The sequence below is a fragment of the Catharus ustulatus genome, chromosome 21 (assembly GCF_009819885.2).
Source record: "Catharus ustulatus isolate bCatUst1 chromosome 21, bCatUst1.pri.v2, whole genome shotgun sequence".
Lineage (NCBI taxonomy): Eukaryota > Metazoa > Chordata > Aves > Passeriformes > Turdidae > Catharus > Catharus ustulatus.
In genome coordinates, this window is record NC_046241.1 from 8,717,053 (window position 1) to 8,741,608 (window position 24,556).

At 48.2% G+C, this 24,556-nt stretch overlaps 3 protein-coding genes across 3 annotated transcripts; all 3 read left to right on the forward strand.

The window, feature by feature from the left end:
• The first annotated feature begins 62 nt into the window (after nucleotides 1–62).
• On the forward strand, nucleotides 63–2,802 carry ENTR1 (endosome associated trafficking regulator 1). Its single transcript, XM_033077589.1, has 7 exons — nucleotides 63–200; nucleotides 278–472; nucleotides 937–1,010; nucleotides 1,136–1,247; nucleotides 1,512–1,574; nucleotides 2,178–2,314; nucleotides 2,636–2,802. The coding sequence occupies exons 1-7, from the start codon at nucleotides 72–74 to the stop codon at nucleotides 2,727–2,729; spliced, it is 804 nt and encodes a 267-aa protein (XP_032933480.1). The 5' UTR covers nucleotides 63–71; the 3' UTR covers nucleotides 2,730–2,802.
• Nucleotides 2,803–3,578: 776 nt separating this feature from the next.
• SNAPC4 (small nuclear RNA activating complex polypeptide 4) lies at nucleotides 3,579–16,572 on the forward strand. Its single transcript, XM_033077735.1, has 23 exons — nucleotides 3,579–3,755; nucleotides 4,447–4,508; nucleotides 4,848–5,027; nucleotides 5,380–5,505; nucleotides 5,997–6,075; nucleotides 6,535–6,616; nucleotides 7,145–7,249; nucleotides 7,712–7,784; nucleotides 8,048–8,212; nucleotides 8,417–8,564; nucleotides 8,867–8,973; nucleotides 9,238–9,332; nucleotides 9,474–9,568; nucleotides 9,840–9,925; nucleotides 10,382–10,777; nucleotides 11,153–11,242; nucleotides 11,465–11,690; nucleotides 11,780–11,850; nucleotides 12,166–12,264; nucleotides 12,506–12,533; nucleotides 12,938–14,859; nucleotides 15,334–15,455; nucleotides 16,050–16,572. Exons 1-22 carry the CDS (start codon nucleotides 3,590–3,592, stop codon nucleotides 15,442–15,444), a joined length of 4,512 nt encoding a protein of 1,503 aa, XP_032933626.1. The 5' UTR covers nucleotides 3,579–3,589; the 3' UTR covers nucleotides 15,445–15,455; nucleotides 16,050–16,572.
• Nucleotides 16,573–18,269: 1,697 nt separating this feature from the next.
• Nucleotides 18,270–24,522, forward strand: CARD9 (caspase recruitment domain family member 9). The gene is made up of 12 exons (XM_033077736.1): nucleotides 18,270–18,911; nucleotides 19,211–19,348; nucleotides 19,666–19,991; nucleotides 20,450–20,629; nucleotides 20,798–20,947; nucleotides 21,194–21,319; nucleotides 21,410–21,601; nucleotides 22,121–22,162; nucleotides 22,702–22,747; nucleotides 23,371–23,441; nucleotides 23,917–23,993; nucleotides 24,171–24,522. The coding sequence occupies exons 1-12, from the start codon at nucleotides 18,728–18,730 to the stop codon at nucleotides 24,265–24,267; spliced, it is 1,629 nt and encodes a 542-aa protein (XP_032933627.1). The 5' UTR covers nucleotides 18,270–18,727; the 3' UTR covers nucleotides 24,268–24,522.
• The last annotated feature ends 34 nt before the right edge of the window (nucleotides 24,523–24,556 follow it).

Sequence of the window (24,556 nt, forward strand, 5' to 3'; positions counted from 1 at the left end):
GCGGAAGCGGCCGCGCGCTCATTGGTCCGCTGGGACGGGGAGGCCCCGCCCCGCCGCGCCCTCAGGCGGCCATGGCGGCGCCGGCGCTGCCGGTGGCGGAGCCGCAGCCGGGGGGCTCGGCCGAGCCCAACCCCTTCTCCTTCCGCGAGTTCGTCCGCTCCAAGGCCCGCGGCGGTGACAGCCCGGGCGGTGACACACAGGTAAGGCCCTGCCCGGCAGCGCGGCTGGGATCTGTCCTGTCAAGACGCGCACCTCAGCCCCGCTGTCCCCTCCGCAGGCGGCTTGGCCCGGGCCCGTGGTGCCCCCGCTGCCCGCAGTGCCCGCTGAGTCGGGGGACGAGCAGGAGGAGGAGGAAGAGGAGGAGTGGAGCGAGAGCTACCAGCCGCTGGCCGTGGAGCAGGCCCACCTGGTGACGCTCGGAGCCGCCCCGGGGCCGGCCTGCGGCCCCTCCCGGCAGCCGAGCTACGAGCGGGTGAGCGCTGCCCGCCCTGCCCGCGCCTTCCTCCGTCCCTGCAGCTCCGGGCTGGCTGCGGGCTCGCTGCACACCTCAGCGTCACTGCCTGCCGCCGAGAGCTGCTGAGGAGGAGAATTAGATGTGGAAATGTGCTTTTCATCACGGGCAGGTCCGGTACTTTCTCTGTGCTGCTGCCCTGCACATGACCCAGGTGACTTGCTCGTGCTCCTGCCCCTTGAGGTCATGTTTGTTTAGAATCGGGAGCATTAATTAGTCACATTTGCACTGGTGGTTCAGTGCCACATTCCTGTGCCCCACAGTGGTTTCCAGATGGGTAAACTGAAGGTAAAATTAAGCTTGGATGTATTAGAAGGCACAAGGATTTCCAGTATTAAAGCTGAATATTCTGGTATTGATCTTGGATTGTTGGTATTGTTGTAAAAGTGCACCTCAACCCTAATAAGAATTCTTTCTGTTTTTAGCTAAAAGAAGAGAACACTATTTTGAGAAACAAGATCAATAAGCTTCAGATTCTGTCTGAAACTCAAGCAGACAAGTGCGTGAGAATTCATTTTCCTTAAAACATGAAACCATGAGATTCTTGATCATTTCCCACAATTTCCTTCCTAATGTATTAAATGGTACAAGTGCTTACTGTGTGCCATCTCTTATTTTTTTAAGGATGAGGAAACTTGAGAAGAAGCTTGAGGAAAACAAAATCAAAGAAGAAAAAGAAGCACAAGATTTGGAAGCAATGGTGCAGCACGTGGAGCAGAATCTCCAGCTGATGACTGTAAGCACTGGCTTGAGGTTTAGATCAGATGTCAGGAGGAAATTCTCCTCTGTGAGGCTTGGGAGGTTCTGCAGGTCCCAAAAAGGAGCAGTGAGGAAGGAAGGAGGGAGCTGTTCCTACCTCCTAGAACATTCAGAACACTGTGTGGTGGAACACAAACCATATTCCCTCCAAGTTCTGTGCTGGAATCACTCCCCACATAGCTCAAGCTGCCTGGTTTATCCTCAGCACCCTGTGGTTTCAATAATCTCTGTTCTCTTGCAGAAACGAGCTGCCAAAGCTGAGAACAGCGCTGCCAAACTGAGACAGGAAAATGCCCAGCTCCAGGTACAGAGCAGCATTGCTGGGGCTGCAGGGATACATCTCGGAGTTGAGCCACTGGAAACAATATTGCAATTTTTGCAGGCTCTGAGGAAAATGCTGGGTGTGTTTTCAGAGTCAATAAAGGTTTGGGAGTTGTGTCCTGTCAGAGGCTGGGAGGGCCTGGATGGTGCCAGACTCTTCAGAGCTGCCCTGTGCCAGGATGAGGAGCAATGGCCAGAAAATAAAATGAGCAAGAACTTTCTATGGAGGGTGGCAGAGGCCTGGAGCAAACTCCAGGGATTGTGTGGAGTCTCCCTCTCTGGACACATCCAAACCCACCTGGAAATGTCCCTGTGCCACCTGCTCCAGGTGACACTGCCTTGAACTAAACACATCCAGAGGTCCTTTCCAGCCCTAATGATCCTGTGATACTGGGAAAACACTCCAGGCAGTCTGCTGATGGGCTCCAGTCACTATTTATTACATTGTTTTATTGTATTTATTATCCTTAGTTAGTTAATTATTACATTCCACACCCATAAACTGCTGTGTGAACGTATTCCTTAGCTGTGGAGTATCTGCTGGAGTTCTGGGGTTGGTTCACATGCATTTTGCCCTTTCCCCCAGGCTGAGCTGAGGAATTCCAGGCTGGAGAATGAGGCACTGAGGGCAGGCCAGGCAGGGCTGGCTGTGGCCAAGCAGAATGCAGAGGTGGCCCTGCAGTACCTGCTCCAGGTCACAACCAGCTCCAGAGCATCCATCAGGTGAGCTGGGCTGGGACAACCCTCCTGACACCCTCCCAGGCACTGGGCTACATTCTGGGCTCACAGATAAATGTCCTCAGTGGGTTTTTTAGGATTGAAATGCAGGGGTTTGTGTTGTGTGCCAGAGGAGCTACTCCATGTTCTTACCTGTGATGTGTTTTCCTCCAAGTGTAGGGAGTAAAATTAAATGGAAAGTGGAGTTTCCATTTCCATTCTGAGTTTTCAGTCCTGATAAAATGCTGCTTGATAAAACACAGAATATGGGAAAACTCTCCCAAACTGCCTGTCCCCACACCTAACACTGTGTCTGTCCCATTCCAGGCAGCTGCTCTCTGGAGCAGAATCCCTGCAGCTCGTTGCTGATCTCCTGAAATCCATAGACAGAATCGCTGAGGTGTCAGAGGATGGACAGTGATGACAGTGACTCACACAACACGGAGGACTTTGTTTTCATATGGAAACCATTACTAAAAAGTGAATTTTTGATACTTGGCCTCATTTCAATGTGCCAAACTGCACACCTGGCTTCTCCATCCCTTCCCGTGGTGCAGCCACAGCCAAAGGAACCCTAAACCCGGAATGGACCAGCCCTACACTACACCCCCAGTCCTGCTGCCCTTCTCCCCGTGCACCCCGCAATTCCCCCACGGTTTGGTTGGGACTCTGCAAGCACCACACCTTTTGGCTGGGGCTCTCGTTGCCCTTCAGTGCTCTGGCTGTGGAGGGGGGAAAGGCCCGTGGGTGGCGGTGGCGGTGTCCCGGTGGCACTGAAGGCCTTGTGGCAGTGTCCTGGTGCCACTGAAGGCCGTGTCTCGGTGCATTGAAGGCCCTGCCGCAGTGTCCCGGTGGCACTGAAGGCCGTGTCGCGGTACCGCGGTGTCTCGGTGCATTGAAGGCCCTGTCCCGGTGGCACTGAAGGCGGAGCCGCGGTGTCCCGGTGCCATTGAAGGCGGTGTCCCAGAGCCGCCGTGTCCCGGTGCCATTGAAGGCGGTGTCCCGGTGTCCCGGAGCCGCCGTGTCCCGGTGCCATTGAAGGCCCTGTCCCGGAGCCGCGGTGTACCGGTGCCGCGGTGTCCCGGAGCCGCGGTCCCGTTCACAGCCCAGCCCAGCCCAGGCGGGCCCCGGGGCCGCCCCCTGGCCGTGCACGTGCGCCGAGCCCCGCCCGGATTGGCTGCGCGGTGTCACGTGCCGGGTCAGCTGACCCACGCCCACAGCAGCGATTGGCGGAGCGGGGGGGCGGGGCCAGCGCAGCCCCGGCAGCGGCGCGGGGCCGCCATGTCCCGCGGGCCGGGCCAGGCCGGGCTCCTCCGCTCCCCTCCGGGCCTCGACCTCGATGCGGAGCGGGAGAAGATCCGCCGCGAGATCGAGCAGCTGGAGCGTAGCCTGCAGCCCGGCGGGGCCGACATCCACCTGGCTCTGTCCGACTCCAGCCTCAGCTCCGGTACGGGTTCGGGCGGGCTCGGGGCGTTCCCCAGGCAGCCGCCGGTACCGGCGCTTTGCACGTTCCCTTTGCACCCAAATAGCGCCAGCAGCGACATCGCGGGGCCTGAGTGCTCCTCGCAAACTGCTGTGTGAGCTGCGCCACCCCCCAGCGCTCCTGCCCCTCCTGAAGTTCATTTTCCAAAGCCAAGAGAAATCGGTGCCGGTTGGAGCATCTCTGTCCGCAGAGGCTTCACCCACCCGCGTTTGGCTCTGTGTAACTTCTGTCCCAAGTCTGTGCCACACCCGGGGGATGCTGAGAGGCTGCTGGTGCAGAGTTGCTGTTTCTCCTGGCTTAGAATGTTCCCTGGGCTGCACACCCGGGAGCCTCTTGCAGGGCCGCGATTCAGCTTTGCTGTGGTTACCCAGAGCTGCTGCTCTTTACCTTCTCCAGAACATTAAAAAAAACAAACCAAACCAAAGAAACAGCTAAAACCCCCAAAAAACTACCCCACCACCTCCCCACCATAAACAAAAAAAGTATAAGTAGAGTATAACTAAATACACTTTTTACTTGCCACTATCCAAACCCACTGGTGGTCACGTCTGAGATCTCTGATGCTTTTTCCTCTGTGCTTTAATTGAAAATATTTGGGTTTAAAGCTTTCCTTTTATTGCACTACAATCAGCATTTTTGTATTTTGTTTGTCTAGCTGATGATGATGAAGATGGTGATGATGAAGATGGTGATGATGAAGATTCTCATGCTGAAATGGTAACTGTTTTTAAGCAGATATTTCCAGCTGTCTGTTGAGGGGAGCAGGAAGAAGGGAAACTTCACCCTTCTCTGGGGAAATCCAGGCAACTGCCTTGGCTTTGTGCTCAGTAAAATCTGAATGTTGGGTATTCCTGCCCAGGACGTATTTATTCAGTGTCAGAGATTCCTTCTGTGCTGAGTGCCAGGGTCAGAGGTGTCCCTGCAGACCCCTCAGGCTGGGGGCACACAGCAGCTTCAGCTGAGGAAGTGCTGACTTACAGAACTGACTGCTACAGACCTGCTTTTCAAACAACTGCTTCTCTTTGTTTTCTCCCCAAATGCCTTTCTGGCCTCAAGGAGGTGGAAATAGAAGAAGACAGCAGTGATGATGAAGATGAGGAGGATGATGATGATGATATTGAAAGCCTGCCCCAGGATCCAGAAACCTGCCTGCAGATGAACCATGTGTACCAGGAAGTTATCAAGGAAAAGATTGAGGAAGTGGAGCTGCTCATTGCACAAAACAGAAAACAGCAGGTGGGCAAAGCAGGAGTGAAATGCTCATTTCTGTGCTTTTCTGAGTTGCCATTTGCCATGCTTCCTTCCCCTCAAGCCTAGGACTCAAGTGGTTTTTTAAAATGATGAATCCATGTTTTCTTATAATAAAGAATTAGTATTTTACATGTTACATTTTAACTTGTTATGGCAAGTTAATATTTTATTAATCTTTTTTATCATGTTAATCAGGAATTTCTAAATCCTGCCTTTAACTCCTGCACTGATTTTCCAGTGTGCTGCTGCCTGGGGTGTTTGTGAGGGCTCAGCCATTCTCTGAAATCAGGAATTTGGAGGAGACACTGATGCTGTTCAATTCATTCTTGTATTGCAGAAGGAAATCGTGTCTGAACTTAATGGTCCAAAACCAGCCAAGTCAGGAGATGAGAGAAATCAACCACCAAATATGTTTTTGGGACATTTTATGAAGCCATATTTTAAGGATAAAATAACAGGAATTGTAAGTAAATAATTGCACCCACCAGGGGCTTGAATATTCTTGAGTTTAACTTAATTGTGTTCAGTTCCAGGACCCAATTCCATGCTGCTATTTAAAGCACTCACTGTGATCTGGTTGTCTGTGAAACTGAGTTTTCTTGGTTTCTGACATTTTCTGTAATTTTATATTTTCTGGAGCAATTCTTTGTACTTTTTTTTGGTGTGTTTTTATAAGGCCATTGGCAAAAGGAGATCTTGGCTTTTTGTGGTACCTAAAATGACAACTGTCATAATTTTTATATTAGTGTAATTCAGGCAATTACTGGTAATATTTCTATTTAAGTTATGTACCTATGAGCTCATGCTAACAAAGGTAACTAAGCAGTATGAGTGTGACGGTTTGCACATTTTTGAGTTTCCAGTTTTGTTTGTAGCAGTTCCTGCTGGATTTTTAAGAAGAAACAGTAATTTTGTCTGACTCTCAGTGTATCTAACCCTTCTAATCCTCACCAGGGCCCTCCTTCCAACGAAGATGCCAAGGAAAAGGCAGCTCAGGGCATCAAATCCTTTGAACAGCTGCATTCAACCAAGTGTAAGTAAGTCTGGCTGCTGTTCAGTGTTCTAGAAGAGCTGTAACATGTCTACATTCATACAACAAATGTATATATTCATATTGTTAGTGTGTGTGTTCCTATTTGCAGTTAAACATCAGCACCTCTGGCTGACTCACTAAAAAGTCGTTAAAAGAAAATGGGGTGCTCTAGAAATTATTTTAGTCAGTCAATAATGACTCCTTTTCAATTTGTTCTGCTACATCAGCTCCTGTGAGCACTCCTAATCCAAGTTAGGTGGTGCAAAGGTAGAGCCCAGATGAGGGAAGTTCAAGGGACACCTGCAGCTCCAAGTGCTCTTTGGTGATCCAGTCTGACATGATGTTGGGGATTTAGGCAGGGAACTCTCACTGCACAGTTCTTTCCCAGGGGTGCTGGGAGCAGTGGGTGTCTCCTGGCAATTTTGCACTGATATCTGGCTGCTCCCCTGTCTGGTTTAGGGAAAACTGGAGAGAAGACACTGCTGCAGAAATCCGTGGTGAGCGACCGCCTGCAGCGCCTGCTCCAGCCAAAGCTGCTCAAGTGAGTACTGCCCAAAAATCCTCCTTACTCCTGCTGAGAACATGGCATGGGAAAGAAAAGGGAGATGTGGAATTTCACCTTCCTCCAGCAAGTTCCTGTGTTAATTGTTTGTGTGATTTTACAGCTATCCATTTATTCCCATTGGCACTGTGGTGTAATTTAAAATACTTTGCAGGGCTTGAAACGGAAATTGTGCTATGTGGTGATGTCTGATGGTGTGTCCAGCAAGGGATTTCTGTGCTGGAGCTGGCACAGTCTTTGTGGCTGTTGCAGCAACCATTGGTTCTCTGTGTGAACACCAAAATGGTTTATCTGAAACCTGTTGAGGGTCAGGGATTGAAGGGGCAAAAATATGGCAATGAATGTGGGAGTGATGTGGGAAAACCTGTGAGAACAGTTTTATGTGGAAATAAACTTGAAGGGAGGAATGGTACAGATGGGGAAGGTGTCTGTGCTGTACATCTTCTGATGCCATTGATCTCATTCCCATCTATCCTATTAAACAGTGATAAAAATGTCTTTGAACAGGTTGAGTTATTGGAACCAGAAACTGGAGAAAGTCAAGACTGACATAGAAAAACAGATCTTGGAAAAGCAAATCAAAGAGTTGGAGCAAGAAATAGAGACAATTAAGTAAGAAGTCTTTCTATATTCTTGGTGAAAAATGAAATTTCTTAGAGTTTAGCTCTGAAAGTTCCCTCCCTCTACTTCGAGATGGGTCATTGGTGTTGGGTTATAAAAAATGAGGTACTGTTGTGGCTCTGCAGCTCTGTCATCTCCACAGTTCTTCACTAAGAAATGTGTTTGGGTTCTGTGCCTGCTCCCACTATAGAGGTGCTGCTTTAAGTGGTCTTTAGCAGCAAAGGAGCAGAGCTCTGGTTTCTTTTTTGTACTTTTGAGCTTTTGCTCATGAACAAATCTAGAGCAACGTATTTGGATATGGCATGAATTGTTTGTCCTGCTAATCCAAGTGTTCAGTTCTTGTGCAAGTCAGGAACAGGTGGGAGGAGTGAGATGAGGCAGGATCAAGAAGACAAAGTGTTTCATTAACCATTTCATGTGATTTTTTCTTCCTCTTTGTACCTTCTGCTTTAGCCAACTCCCAGAAAGTGACTTAATAGGAAACAGATTTGATGAGCATGACTGGGACAAAATTTCAAACATCCATGTGAGTTGGGGGACCAGCTGTTTCATTGCTTCTGATATCTCTGTCCTTCTCTTGAGAATCCTGACCTGGTTTGCATCCAGTGTTTCCATCTTGCATTTCTCGAAGTTGACTGTTAAGTGACCTCAACTTGTCAAATTTGGTGATTTAACTCTGGAAAACTTGGCAGTAAGACATATCTGGAATGTAAAACACTGATTTTCCTGTTTGTCCAGGTGTCTTAATCCCAGCTCTGAGACTAAACATTTTTTTGTTGTTTCTTTTAGTTTGATGGACAACGTAGCTCAGAAGAGCTGAGGAAGTTTTGGCAGAATTGGGAGCATCCAAGCATTAACAAAAATGAATGGACTGAGGAGGAAATAGAGAAGCTGAAGCTGATAGCTGCTGAACACAACTACCTGGACTGGCAGACCATTGCCCAGGAGCTGGGGGTAAGGTCTGAGCTTGCAAGTTGGTTCATTCTGGCTTTACTTTGCCTCTTGTCAGGTTTAAAACCAATGGTAATACTAATTCAATATTAATTAATGCTTTCTGAGGAGTGTCCAAGAACAGGACCAAAAAGTTTTGGTACTTTAGCTTTTTGTCCTCATAAATAACCAGTTACCTGCTTCTCTCTGTTTTTTCCTTGTATTAAGACAAACAGGACACCTTTCCAGTGCTTGCAGAAATACCAAATCTATAACAAAGATTTAAAAAGGAAAGAATGGACCAAGGATGAGGATCAGATGCTTTTAGAGCTCGTTCAAGAGATGAGAGTGGGAAACCATATCCCATACAAGAAAAGTAAGTGACCCACAAGTGACAGACCTTTCATTCACCTGGAGTGCTTCACTCTTCCATTCTCTTTTCCTTGTGGAAGCTGTGGTCTCTTCCTTTCCTGTACCTATTTGGCAGTTTCTTTATATTAGCAGGAACTTAATATCTCTTGGAACCTTTATCCATACTGAAAATTTGGCTGAAACTGGCTGAGCACCAATTTTAAGAGATTGAAGTGCTGCTTATTGCAATCACTGCTTGCAACTGTTGTCCAGATAAAGGAAGAACCATTAATTACACCAGAGTTAAATAAACTTTTTAATTTCCAGTTGCTTATTACATGGAAGGAAGAGATTCTGCTCAGCTGATTTACCGCTGGACAAAGAGTGTGGACCCCAGCTTGAAGAAAGGAGCCTGGACAGCAGAGGAAGATGCTGTAAGTGCCATTCTCTGGGCCTGGAATTGCAGGGTGGGGATGTTGGGCTGCTGAGGTGTGGCTTGGCTGTAGATCTGAGCTTTAGCAGTGGCACAGAGGAGTGCAAAACAAACCAAGGTGGGCTCTTTACAGCTCAAGAGGATTTAGAAGCTCCTAAAGACTTTTGTGCAGAGATTTGCACAGGAAGCAAACAGAACTGCTGCTCAGGCCTGTTGGGTTGATACTGGTGAGGATTTCAGCTCTTGTTCTGTCTGGTGCATACAGATGCTGGTGGCTGCAGTTAGGAAGCACAAGGGGAAGAACTGGTACAAAATCCGGACGGAGGTGCCGGGCAGGAGCGACGCGCAGTGCCGGGACCGGTGAGTTCAGCTGCCAGCCCCTTAAATAAGGGACAGCTCTGCTTGGGAATGCTGTCTTTGTTCAGCCTTGCAGTGCAGTGATCATCTGATTCTTTACAAGCAGGATTGAATGTTTCTGACTGCAGTATTTTCATTTTGAAGGTATTTAAAAGTATTGCACTGGAATTTAAAGAAAGGCAGGTGGAGCTTGGAGGAGGAGGAGAAGCTGATTGAACTGGTTGAGAAGCATGGCCTGGGTAGGTGTTTCTGTGGCTTAATCTATAGAAGTTTAGAGGTGTCACTGAGGTTTTCTCTTCTTTCATTGTAGGTCCTGCAGGCTCTGATTTGTACTGCAGCCTCTTTGTATTGTGTGTTGTGTGTATTAAGGATTTGAGATCCATTCATGCAGTAACTCTGTCTTTTTATCCAGGGAAATTAATAATATATGTGTAATGGCTGCATGGAAAGGCCTGTTGCTCAGTTTGTGGCACAAATAAAAATGTTCTGCATCATCTGCATCCTTTTCAGGTCACTGGAGTAAAATTGCTTCAGACCTGGTCCATCGGACTGGCTCCCAGTGCCTGAGCAAGTGGAAACTCATGGTTGGCTCTAAGGTATTGTGGAAATGCTGCTGTGGTCACAGTCCCACCTCTTCAGTTAAGTGTCTCTAAACTAGAAGTGGAATCCTGTGAGATCAATTTTAAAACATTACATTGATTTCACACAATTATGGTTTTTGTTGAGGATTTCACAGTTTAAATTTTGGCTGGGTAAAGCAGCCTTTGTTCTGAAGTTAATTTTCTATATATTTGTGTATTATCTGGAATTCTTTCCTGCCTTGAAATGCCTGTAAGGATGGGGTATATTTAGGTTTTCTTGTCTGTACCTCATGAGTTGCCAGTTTTGCTCCCAGGCACTCAAGAAATTCTATCTCCTTAAGACCATATTGAAGATGGTTTTGTTTCCAAAATCTTGTTTCCTTTGGAGAAGCAAACTTCCTGATTTGACAGAGTTGCAAGCAGAGGGTGAACACTGACTAAAACTTGTGTGTGCTTGTTTTGACCGAGAAGAAAAAATCTGAGGCGAGCAAGCGGTGCCACGCTGAGGAGAGCTCCAGCCCTTCAGAGAGCAGCAGTGAGGACATGGAGCTGGACCTGGCTGACAGCTCTGAGGAGGAGGGGAGCAGCACCACAGGCAATAAGGAGTGTGCAGTCCCCAGCATTGACCTGTGGATACCAACAGGGCCAAGCACACAGGAGGCACCCAGGGAGAGATACCAAATCCAGTCCCTCCTCTCTGCTGCCAGGGCTGCTGCAGGGAGCAGCTGCAGTGACATTCCAAGGGCAGGGTGTGACACAGACAGAGCTGCTGATCAATCATCTGAGGTGAACACCCTGCTGAGGGGCATTGGACAGCCCTATTCCACAGATGTGCTGGTGAAGGATCCAGCAGAAGTGATGGCCAAGGTGAGCTGGGATGGGAGCTTGGATCAGGAGTTAGGAGGGAAGTGCAGCTGCTGCAGCAGGGGCAGGATGTGATGAGCAGATAACATCTTGCTGTTCATTCCCTTGTCCTGTTAATTAAAAAAATGTGAAGATAATTCCCCAGTAAATTCTGATTTTTGGGTTTTTGGTAGATTCCTCATACAAAGGCTTTTATGAAATAGGCATTGGTGTTGTGCTGATGCACAAGGATTAAAAGTAAAGGTTCAGAGTTGATTTTATTTAATAAGATACCTTCAACAGCAGGAATGTTGAAAACTTGTATGTGCTGTGGATATCCAGTGCAAATAATTTTCTTGGAGTGACTTTCCCTTCTGTCTTTTCCTGTGTGCTTTCCAGGCTTCCCAGTGTGGAAAACAAGTGCTGAGGGTTAGCCTGGAGGAGGTGAGAGCAATATTGAGGAGAAACACGAGCTTCCAGAGGAAACTGGTGAGTGCCTCTTGTCTTGTCTGCTCTTGTGATATGAGCACTGCCCAGCTGTGCTTAGTAAGAATTTATTTTTATAAAATCACAGATCTTGCACTGTAATGCCAAGAGGAAAAGCTCACAGTTTTTTTGTGCTAACTGCCCTGTGAATGGTTTGTCTTGGGACTAATGGCAGAACCTTCCTAATGGAATTGTGTATTTTCTTCCCATGCATGGCAATTAAAGATGCTAAAACCTCGTGCCAGCCTTTCAGCCAAGGCCCCTGGAGTGGGTGCAGCTGTTGGCCAGGATGCTCAGGAGCTGCCAGAGAGAGCTCAGCACCAGGACAGGCAGTGCTGGAGGAGGCTGAGCCTCAACAGGAGGCTGCTGATGGCAGTGACCCCTTGGGTGGGCAATGTGCTGCTGCCCTGCACTGTGCAGGCTGGGAGCATGGCTTTCTGCCACACAAAAGGTACTGGGGACCCATCCTACCTTTGTCCCTAATTTCTGCTGTCTTCTGAGTGAATTCCCAGCTGATTTTGATGTTGGGTTTCTTTCCAGCTGCTGCTATCCATGAGAAGGTGAAGTCAGTCAGTCTCACCAGCACTCCCCTGTTTGCACTGCTGGTTCATGTAAGTTTTACTTCTTAAGAGCATTACCTGCTTTTAAACAGTGGGAGTCTTTATTTTCAGTATTTGTGGCTTAAATAAATGGTTTATCTTTGTTTCTTAAACAAATGATCTAATGACTGGACTAATCTACCCTCATAGTTTGCATATGAAATTTCTTAAATAAGTCCTGCATCCAAAATCTGGGCTTTTTCTGGAAGTGTAAAATGTCCCCACAATCTTGCCTGTGAAGCATGTCCCCTCTGTTTTGTGTTGTCACTGACTCCACCAAAACATTTTTGCTCCCATTTAAATGGTAACGAGGCTCTCACCCTGCAGCTCTTCCAGATTGACACCAAAGGCTGTATGAAGATTATTAAAGAGAGGAAGCTGAGGCAGTTGGAGCTGATTAAGTCCAATTCAAGGGGCCCTCAGCAGGTATTGTGTTTTTAAACTTTTCCCATTGAAGTCTTGATTAAATAAGCACTTTAATTGTGTGGCCACACACTTTATATGTGTGTTAGCAGTTTGTTTTGGTTCAGAGGCAGAATAAAATGCTGGCTGTATGACCATTTGTTCAGGAGGTGGCAGATGTGGGTTTGATTCACATCTGTGCTATTTTAATCATCTTGAAATTTATCAGAAGTAGAATTTAATATACTTTTTTTTTTTTTTACAGGCTTCCCAAAATACGGAGACTTCTTCAGGTACCTACCAGAACATTTATTTTTATGATGTGCAAGAACTTTCACATAATTCATCACTGTTACATTAATAACCAGTTTAACTGAAGGAGAAACTTGCATTGTCATGCTCATTTTTGCTAACTCTTGGGTCTTTAAGCATGTTCTCCTTTGGTAAGGACTGGAAAAAGCCCTGGAGGGTTTGGGAACCAGTGGGGCCAGTTCATTGGGGTCTTAGGGTGCAATCCTGGCCCATCTCTGATTTCTGGGGGCAGTTACCCCCTGTTCAGTTGTTGGGAGCTGGCTTGATTAAATCAGGTGTTGTAGGAATTCTCACAAACAGGAATTTTGCCACGTTCCTTGATGTTTAATGAGCAATGTTTGGAAATTCTGTTCATTCATTATCATTTTATTCCTCTCCTCTGCAGACAACTCATCCCAAGCCTGTTCTCAGAGGAACTCCCAAGGGGACGTGCCAAGGAAGGCTGTCAGGAGATCTGCCTTGGAGAGCAGTGCCAGAGCTCCCCCAGCCCAGGGGCAAAGGCAGAAACCTAAAACTGTGTCAGAATTGCTGCGAGAGAAGCGTTTAAGGGAGTCCCAGGCCAAGAAGGCCGTGCAGAGGACAGTGCTGGTTGCCTCACCGGTGCTGGTTTCAGGGCCTCTGATAATCCAGCACCCACCACAGCAAATCATTCCCTCTGCACAAGCAGGGAGCACCCCTGCAGCAGCTGCTGGGACAGAGAGCCAAGCACTGGGTTCACCAGTGCCCACAAGGACTCCTGCTGCAGGTTCTGCTTCTGTTCTTGTGCCTCAAAACCATTCCTCAGCAGTGCCAGAAAGTGGGGACCACCCTGGTTGCACAAAAGGGACAGATCTACAGTCAAGTAAGAAGCTAAAAGAGGAAGCTCTGGAAAGCAGCCCTGAAGGAGGGGATTCTCCAGGTGTGAATCCAGCTGCAGCAGAGAAGGCCCCAGACCAGGGAGGGTGCAGTGGTCAGGTCCCAGCCAGTAGCTCAGCTTCAGCAGTGCTGCAAAACCAGGCTTTAGTGCCTCCCCAGACCCCAGTGAGCCTGCTGCCTGCTCTTGTCCCTCCACCAGCTGCTTCTCCTGTGATTCCCAACAGCATCCTGCCCTTCAAGTGGGTTGTGATCCCCCAGGTTCTGCTCCCCAGTGCTGTGCAGACTGTGGTGGGTGTTCCCCAGGGAATGCCAGCTGCTGCTGGGAAAGGTCAGTGTCAGACAAATGTGACCTCCAATGGCAAGGCCTCTGCTTTGGGAGGGACTCTTGTACCAGCTGGAGCAAAGCCACCTCAGCCCAGCAGTGCAGGGACAAAAGGGCCAAATTCCCAGCTGGCAGGAGTCCCTTTGAGAAAGGCAGCTGACCAGCCCACAGTTCTGTCACCTCTGAGCTCAGTGTGTCCTGGAAGCACCACATCCAGCGTTTCTGTTGTAACCCCTGAATGTTCAGACGGCTCCTCCATGCCTCCAGACTCCTCTGCAGCTCCAGCTGTCCCTCCAGCTGCCAGCCCAGCCCTGTGTGCCACTGTGCTGCCCCAAACAGAGCCCCCTGCCAGCACTCAGGGCTCTGATTCCCAGCCTGTGCCCAGCTTGGGAAGGAGCAGTGAGTCCATCACAACAAACGGATCATCCTTCAGTCCAGACAGCATGAGGACAGAGCCTGTGCCTGCAGCAGCTGCAGCTCCTCACAGCAATGTCCCAGGGAGCTCTGGTTGCTCTGATGCCCAGGAACTGAGGAGCAGACCCATTGCCTCCCAACCACCAAGTGCTGACCTTCCCCCTCAGCCAAGCACTTCCAGTGCAGAGAAGAATCTCCTTGACTTCAGCCTGATCTCCCTGGAGGATGAGGGGCTGGTGAAGGAGTGGCTGACTGGGAAACAAGGGGTTCAGGTGCCACCACTGCAGACTAGGCTGCCTTATCTGCCACCTTTCCTCTGCAGCATTAAAACCCTCTCAAAGCTCCTTGTGCAGAAAGCAGCTCTGGAGGAGCAGGCAGCATCCCTGCTGCCCCCTGAGGCCACTGGGGATGTTTTCCACGCTATTGGAGAGCTGGTGCAGCAGAAACTGGGTGATAACCCTGCTTACCTCCTGCTGAAGGCCAGATTCCTGGCAGCCTTCACACTCCCAGCTGTCCTGGCAACACTGCCTCCTCCTAAAATGACAACAACTCTGTCAGCCAGCAGGAAGCAACGTGAGGACAGTGATGACGAGGAGTGGCAGAGTAAGAAAAATGTGTCTGAGAGAGAGAGTTGTGGGAATGAATTAACAGGAGCACAGGAGGACTGGAGACATGAGGATGAGCCTGGAGACAATGATGCTGATTTACTAAATCAGGTAAAACAGATTCCAGGGGCTTAAAGCAGAAAATCACTGCCAGATAAATATTACATTGGAATCCAGGGGCAAGCCCCCACTGTTCTGAAGTGTAGCAGAAATTTGGTTCTTTTGAATAAAGACAGTTCTACAGCTGATGAAAGGAAAAGCTCTGCAGCTCAGCTGGGAGGGTGAAAGCCCATGGTTTATGTAGCACTTTAAATGTGCCATGACAGTTCCCAGAAATGGGTATCAAACTCCTTTCCCCTTTCTGTTTATAATCCAAAACTTTTGAAATCAGGCCTTTGTTTTCACTCTGTAAACTGATGTTTTGTGCCTTCTCTGACATTGGGAATGGAATGTTGTCCCATGCTTCACTTTGAAGGTGAATGAAGGATTGTTTTAGAAGTCTTGCTGATCCCCTAAATCAAAAAGGTGGCTGAAGGGGTTATTTGTAATTCTTGTGGTGTTGATTATCTGCTGCTTGTGTTGCAGGCTGAGGAGAGCTGTGCTCAGTCTGCCCTGGGCTCCTGCACTGATGTGGCTGATGCCAGAGCTCCCCAAATCAGGAGAAGTGCCCGCTTCAAGAAGAGGAGGAGGATATGAGGAGGAAATGTGTTAGTAGCTCCTCAGTGGTTTGTACATCCTGTGAGAAGCTGAACCACATTTGTCTGTGGTTCAGCTCAGACAATGAATCATGACCCCAGGAAAGGACTGAAGTGATCTCTGCTCTTGTTCCCAAGGACACAGAGTTCTACAGGCTGATAATATTTTGGGGAGAGGGGAAGTTGATGTCTATATGATAAAATTACATAAAAACTCATGAAATTCAAATGTTTGGCACCCTTTTAGTTCATGCCCCAAGCCCTACTTAGTATGCACCTAGTTGGTAGCACTCTATAGGCTTGACTGGAGTTTTTCTTTAATACTTCATCTTTGAGCAGCTTGGTGGGGTTTGGGGTTTATTTCCCCTATTTGTCTTTATTTCTGTACAGTTATAACAGGTCACCTTCTGCAGGGTGATGTTCTGATACCTGCTGAGGCTTTAGGTGCACTGGATGGAATGAACATGAACAGTGCTTGAGTCACATGGTTGTCAGATGAGACTGGTTGGGGATCTTTTTCTTGAAAATCCATTTTAGAAACTCCAAAAGGGCAACTTCCCTGTAGAAATGCTGTGAGTGATAGGAGCTGTTTGTGCTTTGTTACAGAGGTCACTGGAATGAGCTCTGCCTTCCTGCATGGCAAGAGGAGATAATCTTTGCACTGTTCACTTTCACCATTTCCAATGCTGACTGGATGGACCTGGGGAAGAGGAAAATGCTGGATTGATTTTTCCCATCCCTCAGCAAAATCTGCATGTATAGGCAAGGTGTAAAAATGAAGGAAACTGGCTGGAGGGAAATCTTGGAGGCACAGACTTCTGCTCTTTCAGACTCCCACCTGCCATAGATGCTGAGGGGGAATATTGCTGGAAATCTGAGGAAATGAGCAATAGTGGTTATTTATTTCCTTCTTGTGTTAGTCCCTATTTATGTGAATATTTATCCACGTTCAGAATATGTTAATTGGGTGTTTTTTAGTGCTGTGACTGTGGCTTTGCTTGGTTTTTGCTTTGCTTTGCTTTCCACAGACTGAATGCTGTGGAATAAGCAGCAGATTAATTTTGTATCCAAATGACTCTTTAAGTATTTGTTGAAATACAGATGTTTTATTTTTCTCACTTAAAAATTACTGATGTGTTCTGTGTGGGTTTTTTTCCCCTGGTAAATAGTGCTTTTAATAATGTGTGTATGGGAGTGATTGCTAATGAGAAAAATGAAGTTTTCAGGCTGCATGAAAACCAGGGGAAATGGGGGGAATGAATATTCATGTGCCTAAAACTGCAGGATTGAATTAGGATTCTTTCTTGATTCCCCACAGCCTGCCCTGTACAGACATCACAAATCACTTAAAAAAAACTTGTTTCTTCATTTATAACCCAGCAATTTCTGTCTCTCAGAGAGGTGCAAGGTTAGCTGAGGCAAAGCTGATAAAATCTTGAGGGAAAGTGCTGTGAAAACTTCATTCCACTGCACTGACTGAACTTCCCTGAGTGCAGTGGGGAGTTGGGAGTTTGAGCTTTTCCACCAGGGCTCTTCAGGCAGAGCTGGGGGCAGAGGATCACTGGTGCCAGTGTTGCAATAATTTGGTGTCAAGGCTTTATGGAGCAATAGGAATGATTGTGGAAAACTCTCCTCTTGCAGTGCACTCTATTTTTTCATAAGGCACTGTAGACATCAATTTTCCAGGAAATTCAGCTGTGGCAGGAGTTGCTGCACAGTTGTGGGTGCTGTGCCCAGGCTGTTACAGTGAGGCACTGGTGGGAAAGGTGAGCTGTGCTCTGAATGATTGTTGGCCTTTGCAAATGCTGCTTAAATGATGCCTTTGTCATTTATTTGTGGGGAAACTGCATAAGCAACAGCTGGTTTTGCCCTCTGTCAGGATTAAATTGATTTGTCACTAGAATAAAACCTCCCCAAGCTAAACTGGTCAATTAAGACACACTGATTACCTTCAGCAAGGGCACAGCTGACACAGGTACTGCATCTTTTTAAAACTGATTTAATGACAAGAAACACAGGCTGAAAGAACCTCTGAGCATGTCTGCCCCACTCCTAATGATAACATGGAAAAACTTAGAAAGCAGAACAAAGAGTGGAGTGGGAAGCTAATGGGAACATGTGTCATGCTGCCATGGCATCAGAGCCTGTGTGTTCTCCAGGCTTTTTTAAAAACTGCTCTGAGTGAGTTCTGAGTTCAGCTCCAGGGCTGTGGGGAGGGGGGAGGCAGGCTCAGAGCTGGTGATGCTCAGCACTATCACAATGCAGCTTGCTGGGCTGCTCCTTCACTGCTGCCATGGCACAGCCTGTCATTTGGGAATCATGGGTGATGTTCCTTGCTTTGCCAAGACTTGATTCCCTTTCCCTTTCTTGTCATAATTGTGCTGGAAGCTTGAGGACATCCAAAATTAGAGGCATCAATATAGAAATCATCCTTTTCAGCTGATCTCTAAACTGAGAGTGAGTTCTTGCTGCCAGCTGTTTTCCTGGAGAAGGATGATAACAGCTGGAAAGCCTTTGAAGAACCTCTTCTGATTTTGTGGCTTGTTTTGTCCCCTGAAATCAGCTGCACACACCCATGGCTGTGACTTGCATCCTCACCACTGCACAAGGAAACTTTCTGGCCCCCAGCAGGTACTTCCATGGGGCAGATTAGAAAACAAAACCAGAATGAATCAAAAATCACTGCCTGCGTTGCTGCTGACTCACGATGCCATTTACCATCTTTCTCCTCCCCCATCACCCATTCTGGCTTCTGCTTTTTTTATTTATCTCTCTTTTTCTTTTCCTTCCCTTTCCCATCTTAGGGTATAGCTGAGTAGTTTCCCCTTTTTTCTCAAAAGTTTTGTTCCTGAAATTATTTTTTCTCTAGAGGAAGGCTGCACCCAAGACAGGTTTTCTCAGAGCCAGGACACAGGAGGAGAATCAAGGAAGCTTTTGTGACTGCAGAGGTGAGGTGATACAGAATGGCTGATATTAACAGGGAATCAAAGTTTATTTTACAGCTCTGAGGTGAAGTGTCAGCTCTGGTGGGTGTCAGATTTGGTGCCTGTGTGGTCAGACAGAACACAGGGGGGATCTCACATGCTGGGTGGTGGAGAAGGAGGAGTGAACTGCTCCTAAAGCAGAGACAACAGCTAATTAAAACTTCTGCATTCTCAGTCTGTGACATCCTTGGTTTCACCACTGCCACACTGCTCTGAGAGGCTCAGGGGCTGCCTGTTTGCTTTTTGATTGTTTTATTCCAGCCAGGACAACGCTGCTCACCGATTCCCCTCACTGCTGCCATGCTGGAAGAGGATAATGATGAGATCTGCTGGAATAACCTGGAGAATTTCCGCGTGAAGCTGATCTCGGTGATTGACCCTTCCCGGATCACGCCTTACCTGCGCCAGTGCAAGGTGCTGAGCCCTGACGATGAGGAGCAGGTCCTCAATGACCCCAGCCTGGTCATGCGCAAGCGGAAGGCAGGTGGGAGCACTTCAGATCCTTCTGTGGAGTTTCCAGGCTGGTGGTTTGGGATTGTCTGGGGAGTTAGACACTGGTGTCACCCTCCCTGGAGGTGCCTGGATGCGGCCCTTGGTGCCATGGTCTGGTTGACAAAGTGGTTCAATCACAGGATGGACTTCATGATCCCAGAGGTCTTTTCCAACCTAATTTATTCTGTGATTGGATCCCAGGGACTTTTGTATGTGGAGGAAGTGAAGCCAGTTGTTTCTTATGTTGTAAAGACAGAAATAACTGAATAGAATATCTTGTCATGATTTTAGGTGTTCTCCTGGACATTCTTCAGCGAACGGGACACAAGGGCTTTGAGGCATTTATGGAGAGTCTTGAGCTTTATTATCCCCAGCTGTATAAGAAAGTAACTGGCAAAGAGCCCAGCAGGGTTTTCTCTATGATTATAGGTAATGTTTGTATTCTCAACAACAGCTATTCCTTTAGTGCAGAGTCAGGAGCATTCCCTGCCTTGCTCCATGTGTGCTTTGGGATGGTTCTGGGAAGAACAGCCCTGGTGTCACGGGCTGGACTGGGGAGGGAGAGGAGGAAGCAGAAGGATGAATTCTTCCTTCAGCCTGTTGTGTCAGGAAGGCACAGAGCAGAGGCACAGTGGGGATAATTTAAGCACACATCAGGGCTGGCTGCAGTGACACGGAGGGGAAGCTGAGCTCTGTGTGTGCCTGCAGCAGGCAGGACAGCAGAGTGACCCCTGCCCCCCAAACAGACACGGCTGGCGAGTCTGGCCTGAGCCAGGTGCTGATGAACGAGATCACGAAGCTGCAGAGCGCGGTGCAGGAGGAGCGGCGCAGGGCGCAGGAGCTGGCGGGGTGGCTGCACTCCAAGGAGGGCACGCTCAGGGAGATGTGGGTCAGGGACAGCCTGCTCCGCAAGCACCAGGAGCGCGCCCAGAGGATGAAGGAGGAGAGGGACAGCCTGAGCAAGGAGCTGCGCAAGTGCAAGGACGAGAATTACAACCTGGCCCTGAGCTACGCCAAGCAGAGCGAGGAGAAGAGCGCGGCCCTGATGAAGAACAGGGACCTGCTGCTGGAGGTCAGTCACTGCTTCTCCAGCTTCCCAATTCTTACCTGAGCCTGGAAGGCTGGGCTGAGCACTTTGTCCTTGCCAAGGATGCTCCAGTCCAGCATGAAGCACTGAGCATCTTCTCCAGCACGTCTTTGTGGTGCCTGGCTCAGCCCTGCAGGTCCATATTTTACAAGTTGTGCTGTGAATGATGACCAATCTTCCCCTCACTCAAGGCTGCTCTCAGCACAGGAACGTGTACCTGCTAGCACACAGGCAGCACAGGAACATGTACCTGCTAGCACACAGGCAGCACAGGAACATGTACCTGCTAGCACACAGGCAGGACTCTTGTCCCCCGAGCACAAAACTTCCTGAGGAAAACAGCTGGGGAGAAACTTGCCCTGTATTTGGCTGGGGAACAGAGAGCTGGTTTTGCAGGCCAGAGCTTTCTCCTTGCTCCTGCTGAGCTCTGAACCTTCCCACAGATCGATCAGCTGAAGCACAGCCTCATGAAGGCTGAGGATGACTGCAAGCTGGAGAGGAAGCACACAATGAAGCTGAAACATGCCATAGAGCAGCGCCCCAGCCACGAGGTGGTGTGGGAGATCCAGCAGGAGAAGGAGCTGCTCTTGGCCAAGAACCAGGAGCTGGAAAACACTCTCCAGGTTGGTGGGGTGGTTGAGTATGGACTCAAGGGATTATTTGTAGCAGCCAGGGCAGTGATGCTGCAGTGAAGATTGTGGGGGCTCAGCTGTTGCCCCAGAGCCCTGAGGGGAGAGAACTGATATGGAGTTAGATGGTGGCCCTGTCTCACTCCTTCCTTTGTCCTGCAGGTTGCCAGGGAGCAGAACTTGGAGAAGAACCTCTCCAAGAAAACTGTGGAGAATGACTGCAGCCAGACTGTGGAAGAACGCCGGGAGCTGCTGAACACCATTTACAGCCTGCGCAAGGAGCTGCGCCGGGCCAAGGTGCTCCAAGACAAAGTAGGTGCTGCTGTTCCAGTTCCTGCTGAGGGCCATGGATAAGACAGGCAGGTGAAGCACCTGCAGTGTCTTGCCTGTGGAGCACAGCAGCTGCTCAGGAGCAATCCCTGCTGCTCCTATTGTAGTACCTGTATTTCAGCATGCCCTGTGTGGCATTGACAGCTCAGACATCCCACAGAGCAGGAGTGGGGACAGTCTGGCTCAGGCTCTGCCCACAAGCAGGTGCTTTTGACCTTGTCTCAGCAGTTTGCAGAGGAAAAAGAGATGCTGGAGCTCCAGTGCACATCTCTGAGGAAGGACTCCCAGATGTACAAAAAACGGATTGAAGCTGTTCTGCAGCAGATGGAGGAAGTGGCTTTGGAGAGAGACCAGGTGATAAAATATTCCTCACTGCTTTTTGGGCAGGCTGTGCCAGCCTGTGTGTGCTGTTGTGTGAATGGCACGTGCTGTCCCTCTGCACAGGCTCTCCTGACCCGAGAGCAGTTCCACATGCAGTATTCCAAGAGCCTGGTGGAGAGAGACGCCTACCGCAAGCAGATCCGGGAGCTGGGCGAGAGGTGTGACGAGATGCAGCTGCAGCTCTTCCAGAAGGAGAGCCAGCTCCTGGCCACCGAGGCCAAGCTGAAACGGCTGCAGCTGGAGCTGCCCACACTGGTACAACTCTGCTCCTCTTGATGGGATTGGGAAGCTGAGGATGGGGTCAGACTGTGGCTGTTCCCAGGCCTTTGCACCTGAGCTTTGCACTGAACACCTGCCTGAGCCACCATCAAAATTCACTCAAACCATTGCCATGCAAATGCTGAGTTTAGAAAATTAAAGGTGTGATGGTTTCTATGACCTTACCCTGATTTCAGCCATGGAAGAGCTGGACAGATTCAAGCTCAGGTCACCTCTGTTTGTGTTTGGAGCATTTCCAGAGGTGATGAGGGGTTCCTCAACCACCAAAGAGTGACTCTATTTAGAGACTGGGTGTGAGCAATTTGGAGAAAATGGGGAGCTAAGTCTTATGGAACTAAATTAGATCTATTTTAATTAATATGGCATGTTGTGTACTTTCCTGAGTGGCCAGACAGGAGTGTAGGAGACAGCAAGTCCACACTTCTGTGTTTCCTGGAGCTCTCAGTCTCCTGTGTGTTCCCTTGCTGTGATTAATGTATAGTGGTTTTGTTTCAGACCTCTGACCTGGATGACAGCTCCTCCAGAGATTCCCAGGAAGTGAGTAGGGTGCCTTGTTTGCCTTTTCACTTTCCTCTGGGATGGTTTTGTTCCCTCAGTTTTCAATGGCTGAAGCTCATTTCAGTGATTTCAGAAAGTCCAGAGGCAGCAAGACAGTGACAGAATCTCCCTGTGTATGAAGTTCTAAGTGTAGGACACAGCTATGGCATTAGTCAGCAAGATTTGTTGAGTCTGGGCAAATCTCAATGGAATTGAATTATTTTGAATTGTCTGTCTTGTGTGAGAACAGGCAAAAATAAAAATAAGTCTTACCCTGGGGCCATCTGTAGTAAAGAGTTTCACTTAATTCCTAACTTCTGTAAGGGAGTGATTGTCACATTGTCTGGAGGCCAAAAGTATAAATGAGATCAAAGGAAGCTGGATCTATTCCTGGAGGATAAATCTGTAACTCCTGGCTCAGTCTGCTGTTTGCTGGCAGCAACAGGGAGAGGCTGGTTCTAGCATGTCCTGGGTTTTATATTCCTTTATCTGTTCCTACAGACAGTTCTGATGTTCTTGCTCTGTTTTCTGCCCCACAGCTTGTTCTTCACAGTCACCTGGATGAAGATACACAGACAGCTCAAAGTAAGGGGAAAACACTGAATAGATTTCTGGAGAGGATGGTCCATTCTTGTTTTGCTCTTCTGGAAGATCTAAATGATCTTTTCATTCATTGAGATGCGAGATTTTTTCACTAAAACTAAAAGGCTTTTTATATTATTCTACCTTGCTCAGTTCAAAAATATAACACCTGGTCACTACAGAAGGAGTTTCACCAAAATAGGGTCTGGTGTGAAGTCCATGATATTCACAACTTGGGGAGCAGGGACAAACGATGGATAAAATAATGATTAACACATTTCTCACATGAATATTATTTTAATGCAAGGAGCAGAGGAGCTGCTTGGCAAAGGTTTGTTTTGCTCCTGCTTAAGTTGGAAGTGGAAAGCTCTGTCTCTTTCTCAGTGTGATGAGGAACTCAACCATCCTGGGCAACATCAAGGCTCAATTAAAATGAGAAGTGACTTGTGATTGATCACAGGATGGAGTTCTGAGTGCTTTGGGCTTGGTTTCAGTTCTGCTGTGGACTCTGTGCAGTTACACCACAGCTCTTCTGTTGGAAGAACTGCTGGAGGGAGAAGTGACTTTGCAATGGCAACTCTGACTAAAGCTGTGATTTTATTTATTTTTTTTTTTTTATCTTTCAGAAGATTGCCTGGAAGTACAAAACCAGGAACTCAGCCCTCGAGAGAGACATCTGCCCCCAAAATCACCAAGTGTAAGAAAAATCTTTGTGGGCTCTTCTTTACTATGACTCGGGTTTGTTATCTTCAATATTCTCATTAATAATTGATTTACCAGCTTGGAGAAGCATGTCAGCAGCTCCTGCTTTTCCAAACTCTGAGCTCTTAGTGCAGAATCCACCCTCCAAGAAGGGTGAGCTGTGAACAGTAAAACATTTGTAGTGGACATTTGTCCACCTGTAAATAAAAACTTCTAATTACTTTCTGCCCTTCATCTCTGGGTGGGGATGTTTTCCAGTGTAATCGTCTGCAGAATTACTGTTGATGCAGAAAACAGACTCCTAGAATTAGAGATGTTGAGGGAATAAATGTAGTAAAACTGTGTGAAACAGAAGTATTACCATCCTGCACACACAGTGGAGAACCTGCTGGTACTTTGTAGATGCAGTGTTAACACTGATCTGATCAGGAATGAATTAATATGTTTTTTGGTTTTTTTTCCATTTCAAGGAGTGTGGCTTGGCCAACGAGGAGCTGGCAGAAAAGGAGAGGAGGAGGATGAGGGACTGCTTTGAGCGTTACCGAAGGTCTGGGCTGCAGTAAGCAGGGCTAACCTGGAAATACCAATTTATATTTCCCCTTTCCTGTCCCCAAGCTTGATTCACAGAGGGCATAAAATGAACCACGAAAGGGACTGATAGATGCTGACATTATGAAGTGCTGCTTGTTTGCAGATAAGTTTGTATGTCTGGTCTTGTTTTCAGAAAAAGAGCAATGCGAAGGGCGCCCAAACACCAGCGCCATGAAGTGGATTGGGAGAACACCTCTGGCAGCGACAACACCGACACCGAGGGCTCCTGAGAGAGGGACAACACCAGTGTCCCTTGGAAGGGACAACACCGACACCAAAGGCTCCTCAGAGCCAATCTCTGAGGGGAACATCAGCTTCTGCAGGGCGGCCATGCCTCTCAATTTCACTCACAACAGACTGCTTCGATTTTAAAACCATCCAAACAGCCATTTATAAGAAGTGCTACAGCGGCACTACAGCGTGGCTATGACGCCCCCTCGGTTAATAAACAGGTTTAAATGTGAGGCAGTGCGCTGCTGGTTAAGGACAGGTTAATGAAGGGCAGTGCCCGCCACCGTC

What these genes read in the sequence shown, in the direction of transcription:
- SNAPC4 (XM_033077735.1), top strand. Translation starts at nt 3,590, where the DNA reads ATGTCCCGCGGGCCGGGCCAGGCCGGGCTCCTCCGCTCCCCTCCGGGC. An exon ending in GGACAGCAGAGGAAGATGCT is followed by an intron (nt 8,974 to 9,237) that starts GTAAGTGCCATT and finishes TGGTGCATACAG; the next exon opens with ATGCTGGTGGCTGCAGTTAG. An exon ending in AACTCATGGTTGGCTCTAAG is followed by an intron (nt 9,926 to 10,381) that starts GTATTGTGGAAA and finishes TTGACCGAGAAG; the next exon opens with AAAAAATCTGAGGCGAGCAA.
- CARD9 (XM_033077736.1), top strand. Translation starts at nt 18,728, where the DNA reads ATGCTGGAAGAGGATAATGATGAGATCTGCTGGAATAACCTGGAGAAT. An exon ending in CATGCGCAAGCGGAAGGCAG is followed by an intron (nt 18,912 to 19,210) that starts GTGGGAGCACTT and finishes TCATGATTTTAG; the next exon opens with GTGTTCTCCTGGACATTCTT. An exon ending in GGTTTTCTCTATGATTATAG is followed by an intron (nt 19,349 to 19,665) that starts GTAATGTTTGTA and finishes CCCCCCAAACAG; the next exon opens with ACACGGCTGGCGAGTCTGGC.
- ENTR1 (XM_033077589.1), top strand. Translation starts at nt 72, where the DNA reads ATGGCGGCGCCGGCGCTGCCGGTGGCGGAGCCGCAGCCGGGGGGCTCG. An exon ending in GGCAGCCGAGCTACGAGCGG is followed by an intron (nt 473 to 936) that starts GTGAGCGCTGCC and finishes TTCTGTTTTTAG; the next exon opens with CTAAAAGAAGAGAACACTAT. An exon ending in AGGAAAATGCCCAGCTCCAG is followed by an intron (nt 1,575 to 2,177) that starts GTACAGAGCAGC and finishes CCTTTCCCCCAG; the next exon opens with GCTGAGCTGAGGAATTCCAG.